General features: G+C 40.8%; 1 protein-coding gene across 1 annotated transcript; it reads left to right on the forward strand.

The window, feature by feature from the left end:
• The first annotated feature begins 859 nt into the window (after positions 1–859).
• Positions 860–5163, forward strand: LOC112068958 (galactose-specific lectin nattectin). Its single transcript, XM_024136209.2, has 8 exons — positions 860–964; positions 1061–1130; positions 1356–1415; positions 1638–1685; positions 1733–1791; positions 4222–4350; positions 4585–4723; positions 4860–5163. The coding sequence occupies exons 2-8, from the start codon at positions 1073–1075 to the stop codon at positions 4925–4927; spliced, it is 561 nt and encodes a 186-aa protein (XP_023991977.2). The 5' UTR covers positions 860–964; positions 1061–1072; the 3' UTR covers positions 4928–5163.
• The last annotated feature ends 1969 nt before the right edge of the window (positions 5164–7132 follow it).

The following is a 7132-nucleotide window of genomic DNA, read 5'->3' on the forward strand; positions in this document are numbered from 1 at the left end:
AGGTGTGCCAAGCTTGTAGCGTTATTGTAACGGTTTTCCTCCTCCTCTTCATCCGAAGAGGAGGAGCAGGGATTTGACCAAAACGCAGCGTTGTAACGTGACATTATATTTATTAAACAAAACCGAAAAGCACGAAGAACACTTGAAAATATACAAAACAACAAACGACGTAGACTGACCTGAACATGAGAACTTACATAACACGAAGAACAGGAAAAACAGACTACAAAAAAACCGAACAAACAAACCGAAACAGTCCCGTGTGGCGCAACATACACAGACACAGGAGACAACCACCCACAACAAACAATGTGAAACCACCTACCTTAATATGGCTCTTAATCAGAGGAAATGAAAACCACCTGCCTCTAATTGAGAACCATATCAGGTCACCCATTAACCAACATAGAAACACATAACATAGACTGCCCACCCAAACTCACGCCCTGACCGACTAACACATACAAAATAACAGAAAACCGGTCAGGAACGTGACAGTTATACCCAGGAAGACTCAAGGCTGTAATCGCTGCAGTTTTTGCTTTGTAATTATGGGGTATTGTGTGTAGATTGATGAGGGGGAAAAAACAATTCAATCCATTTTAGAATAAGGCTGCAATGTAACAAAATGTGGAAAAAGTCAAAGGGTCTGAATACTTTCCGAATGCACTGCATATGAGCAAAGTACAGATCTCTCTCTGTACTTTGCTCCTCTCTTTGATTGATAAACTTTCCGAATGCACTGTGTATGAGCAACATGCCCTCCCACCACCATCCCCAACCTGCCCATTTATCAATATTTGCTACTCTCTTTTGATGATGATAAGAAACGCGTCATGAGAAGGAAATCGATAATATGAGTTAACTATTGATAAACTAGAGTTGCTTCCTTGCGGTCAGGTGTATATAAGTGCTCCCCTTTCTCCAACTAAACAGAACCTACCAGCGATTCCTTATACAACAGGTAAGTCCCCTACACTCACCCCCACCTACGTTCTAAAGTACTTAGTCTGACGTTGAATTTGTCTTAAGTCTATCTCTCTTCCTCTCTTTTTCTCAGGAGAGTATCACCATGACGATGTTGACCATATTTCTGCTTCTCAGCGCTGCCTTTGCTCTGGGTGATGCAAGTAAGAGAGATATACCTCATAGTTTCCACCAGATTTTTGTTTACTCCTTTTAGTTACAGTATAGATAACAGAGGTGTTTATTGAAGTGTAGGTAGTAGAGGTATTCTTAACAATGGTTTGATTACCTGTTCACACTCATCAGATGCAGTTTGATTATATCATTCTACACTTTAAAGAGCACATGAGTATTCATCTTTCCTCTGTCTTTGTCTCTCTTTGTTGTAGGGGATCTGAATGACACAGAGAATCAAATTATGGAGAAYCTGATACGCAACCTGSCAATCGGTAAAATGCCTTCCTCAATCCCATATCAACARGATTTCTGAAACCTGCAGARAACGATAATATTGCGTTKGTTTGCTAATGTTAATGGACTGATAACGCACAGATAGCCGTGGTGCTGTGTTCAATAACATCACGGCTGGAAYGCAMTTTTGACCACTCAGATTGTGTTGTCGGAACTAATCATTTCATCATGATATTGCATGATATCTCTCCCCCCTACAGAGTCTGAGGAGATGGGAGCGAAGGGAGAAAGCAGGGATACAACCAGGAGTTCCATCATTTATGCCCACCATTCCCGGTTTGCGCAAGTGTTATAGAACAACTAGCTATCACTACGTCCCCCATCATGGCCAAATCGCCAGAGGCAGAGTGTAACCTGCTATTATAAATGTCCATCTTTTTAGGGACAAATTTAAACTCATTCCTAAACATCATACATTAGTGTGGTTTTAACCTCATATATTCTCTCAAACTCCGGATCCGGAGGCACCCCCATCAGTAAAAAGCTGACTAGCATAGCCTAGCAAGCGTCAAGAAGTATACTACTGCATCTAAATATCATTAAATCACAAGTCCAAGACACCAGATGAAAGATACACATCTTGTGAATGCCCCATCATTTTGATTTTTTAAATGTTTTACAGGGAAGACACAATATGTTAATCTATTAGCTAGACCGTTAGCAACACAGACACCACTTTTTTTACTCCACCAGTTTTTTACTCCATCAGTAGCTATCACAAATTCGACCAAATAAAGATATAAATAGCCACTAACCAAGAAACAACTTCATCAGATGACAGTCTGATAACATATTTATTGTATAGCATATGTTTTGTTAGAAAAATGTGCACATTTCAGGTATAAATCACAGTTCTACATTGCAGCTGCAATCTGAAATAGCGTAGATGCAGGCAGAATAATTACAGAGACCAACGTCAAATACCTAATTACTCATCATAAAACATTTCTGAAAAATACACAGCGCACCTAATCTAATCAATAAATATTCAAAAACTTGACTAAAAAATACAGGTTGGACAGCAAATGAAAGATGCATTAGTTATTAATGCAACCGCTGTGTTAGATTTTTAAAATTAACGTTACTAGACATACAGTGTGCGTTACAGCCAGACCAGTGCCGCAATAATGGCAGACAAAACCCTTTTACATTTTTCCACATAAATACGGAATAACATCATAAATAGCTCTTACTTTTGTACGAGCTTCCATCAGAATCTTGGGCAAGTTGTCCTTTGTCCAAAAGAATCGTTGCTCGGTTGTAAAACATCCTCTTCAACTTTGGAATTAGCAGCTAACAATAGCTATGTGGCACAGACATGCCCAAATCCTCAAAACACAATACTAAGGAAATTCCGAAAATAGCAATATACTCGCATAAACTGATATAACTCGGTTTAAAATAACTTCGTTATGATGTTTCTAACACCTATATCGAATGAAATCACAGACGGATATATCTAAGGCCTAAAACGAGAGCGTTTGAGCATGCCATCCTGATGTCCTCCTTTGCACCTTGACGAACGTCGAAAAGAGCGGACCTCCCATGCCATGGCCTTTTATAAGGTCTGAGATCTACGTAGAAACTCCATTCCAATTCTCATTGGTTACTGACATCCAGGGGAAGGYGYGTGCAGTTCATGTCGACCCATARGATACATACAGAGCTTTAAACTGATCTGAGAACAGAGCCTCGTTTTCAGACCTTCGCAGTTCCTGTCATGAATCTCGCTCCAGAATGAGTTCTGTTTCACCCACAGACATAATTCAAACGGTTTTAGAAACTAGAGATTGTTTTCTATCCAATAGTATTAATACTATGCATATTGTACGAGCAAGAATTGAGTAYGAGGCAGTTTAATTTGGGAACGATAAATGTCCAAGTTGAAACAGCACCCCCTGTAGTGACAAGAGGTTTTAACAGGGTTGCTCAACTAAAACTTGACATGCTATTCCTTCTCTTTATATTCAGATACTCATGCAGAAACCTCCCATATATCTATCATTATTAATTCAATTTAGACTTACAAATGACCAAAGCCGTTCTCAGGCTTGGATCACACTGGAGGCCCCTAAGGTCTCCACAGAGTTGGGTGAAGCTGCTTTTAGTTTTTTGTGCCCTTCATGTGGAACAACTTACGGAGCTCTCTGAAATTACATGTTCTGGTCCCACTTTGTCAGTTCAGAGTAAATATTGGTGTCACGCCCTGACCATAGTTTGCGTTGTATGTTTCTATGTTTTGTTTGGCCAGGGTGTGATCTGAGTGGGCATTCTATGTTGTATGTCTAGTTTGTCTGTTTCTATGTGTTTGGCCTGATATGGTTCTCAATCAGAGGCAGGTGTTAGTCGTTGTCTCTGATTGGGAACCATATTTAGGTAGCCTGTTTTGTATTGTGGGGTGTGGGTGATTGTTCCTGTTTCCTGTGTCTTTGTGTATAGCACCATACAGGACTTTTTCGTCTTCATTCGTTTGTTGGTTTATTGTTTTGTTCTTTATGTCAAGTGTTCTAATTAAAATGGATACTTACCACGCTGCATTTTGGTCCTCCGATCCTTCTCGTGACAATTGGAGATCGTGACAATTGGAGACATCTATGTTGATAAATGTGTCTGTTGTTAGTATAATTTGTAATGTCTATTGTATGTGTTTGATAGTATTTATGCAGGGCTCATCTGTAAAAGAAACCCCAGTCTCAGTATGACTTACCTGTCAAAATAAAGGTTATWAAAAAAAAAATTMAAAAATATTCTACCTTTGTGTGATACCCTGTCTCTCAGCATTACTGTTTGCTATTGGGAGGTAACCTGGCGTCAGTGCACAGCCTCTCCCAGTATAACTTCCTTCAGTCAGTTATCCAAAGTAGTACCAGCAAAGCCCAGCGCACCTGGATTGGAGCCAACGATGCCATCAAGGTCAGAAGCACTTTGTTTAACACTCCTAAAACATAAACAGTAAGACGCGTTGATTCTTTGAGGATATAGTTATAAATGCCTGGTGGTGCCTTACCCGAAATATACGCTTGTTTTACTCCATTGTTTGTAAACAATGAAATTGTAAACAAACACTGTCGCTTCAAAACATGGTTAAATCATTTTTATATAACGTATAGTGTCTGCTGGTTACACATCTGCTTGTATGCTCTTTAGGAGGGTCTTTGGCTGTGGAGCGACGGGTCCAGGTTTAGCTACCAGAACTGGGGCCAGGGGCAACCCGATAACACCTACAATGGTGCTGGGAACGACAACACGAATGGCCATGAGCATTGTATGGAGATGAACTATGGAGGTACGATGTTGTCACTCTCCCTCACATTATTCATCAAACATTTTGATAGATGTAAAAATACATTTTCAAGGTAATGTGTTCCTTTTTTCGTTACATTAAAAAAACGAATCTTTCTCTGTATTGCCCTATTTCCCAGGTGACTTCAGGCAGAATGATGCATCCTGCTGGATGCAACTTCCATTCATGTGTTCCAGAAAGCTGTAATATCTACCGATTGGGAGAGAATTCATGTTCTAACGTTATTCCCCTCATGTTTAGTGTACTTTTAGATTCTTGCTGATTTTAATGTGATTGTATTGGCTTCTCTTGATGATTGCTGATTATGTAAAGTGATTTTGGGTGTCTTGAAAAGCACTTGTAAAAATAAATTTTAGAACATTCATTTTATCTGAGAGGCTCTCAGGCGATGGGATTCTTCAATAAAGCCACAGTCTGTAATATTTCCTGTTGAGTGATAATTTTGACAAAACCCCCCAGAGAATTCTCATGGGTGGCTCCAGAGAGGGGTTTACCTTTGCAGAATCACCATCATAAAACAATGTATATGCATGTACACCATTGATTTCAAGCACCCCTTTGCAATGACCGAACCTACCCCTTATCTAGGCTCTCAGCATATGAGACTCTTTTAACCAAGGATGGTGTTGGGTGCTAGACACTGCTATATAGCTGGCCAAATACACGTTGTATGAGAAAGATGCTGTTGAAACAGCTGATTGGATTAAAAGTAACTCTAGGAGCTAACTGGCTTGTCAGCCTTGTGGGATTCGAGGACTGTAATGAGCTCCGCTGCCACAGTCGAGTTCAGATTGGTTTTAGGCTGGGCCAGATCTGGGCTGGATGGAAGAATGGAAAAACACACATTTGCTACAGGAGTTCCTCAAACACACGAAGCCAGCCAGYGTGCCAGACACCCCTCCCTACGTCCACTCTTCCCCCCTACGTCCACTCTTCCCCCCTAAAGAATCAGCTGATATGACTTATTAAGTGCTCTCCGTCTGGAGAGTGGGTTATGGAGACGAGGGGTTCTCCACCTCCCTGCCATGCACTCAGACTGTAGCTGGCTGGAGACATACCTGTTTACTGCACCGTAAAGTAGGGCATGGATGGCAACCATGCCATGGGGGAGGGGGAATAACAAATGGAAAACGCACCATGGTAGTGTAGAATATTGGAACCTGCAGTGTTTCTTAGCTACATGGGTTGATGTTGTGTGTCATACTCATGTGGGTGTTCTCTCAAGAGATGTTGTGCCTGTATGTATGCTTGCATGCGTGTAGGTAGGTAGCCGACACACCGTGCACTAGAGATTTGACTACTACAGTATGACATTTCTGCTGAGACAAAATATTACGTGCATGCCTGCTTGCACGCAAGTATATTGGTAGCCCACATAAAGTACACTTGATTAGTCCTGCCCAGGGGAATCACCAGAATTATACCAAAATATTTCCTCTGGTGGAATTCTACCTGTCACCAGAGGGCAGCAGAGACTGTCCTAGAGACATTAACGACACTCAGGTGTGTCCAATTCACTCATGATTTCGCTGTTAAAAGAGGTGTGTTTTCTGTTGTTCTTTGCAGAAGCTAGAATTGTTTACTGTGGGTGGGTGGTTCCTGAGTGGCTTTTCGAGACGTAGTTGTTTTCCTCTAAGTGTACTGTGATCCTGCAGCTACTGTTTCTAAGTAAAGTGTCTTTATCCTTAACCACTGATTCCTCATCTGGTCTCTTCTCTGCACCTAGGTCCAACCTTATGTCACAGGAATACCAGTTGCAACTAGTTTGGTTTACATTTTGACGTACAGTACCAGTCCAAAGTTTGTACACACCTACTCATTCAATGGTTTTTCTTTCTTTTTACTATTTTCTACATTGTATAATAACTCACCTGCAGTCTTTCAAGCATTGGTCAATGACAAAGACATAAAAACTATTAAATAACACATGGAACCATGTAGTAACCAAAAAAGTGTTAAACAAATCAAAATATATTTTGTATTTGAGATTCTTCAAAGTAGCCACCCTTTGCCTTTAATTTTTTTGATTTAACCTTTATTTAACTAGGCAAGTCAGATTCAAATTCTTATTTACAATGACGGCCTACTCCTGACGATGCTGGGCAAACTGTGCACCGCCCTATGGGACTCCCAATCATGGCCAGATGTGATACAGCCTGAATTTGAACCAGGTACTATAGTGATGCCTCTTGCACTGAGATGCAGTGCCTTAGACCGCTGCGCCACTCAGGAGCCCAAGTGCTTGGCAAATGTGGGAACTCCTTCAAGACTGTTGGAAAATCATTCCAGGTGAAGCTGGTGGAGAGAATGCCAAGAGTGTGCAAAGCTTTTGTGAGAGCCAAATAGCCAATTTGTATACAATAACCAGAGCATTATTAGTTTAATTATTAA

Source organism: Salvelinus sp. IW2-2015, unplaced genomic scaffold, assembly GCF_002910315.2.
Source record: "Salvelinus sp. IW2-2015 unplaced genomic scaffold, ASM291031v2 Un_scaffold803, whole genome shotgun sequence".
Lineage (NCBI taxonomy): Eukaryota > Metazoa > Chordata > Actinopteri > Salmoniformes > Salmonidae > Salvelinus > Salvelinus sp. IW2-2015.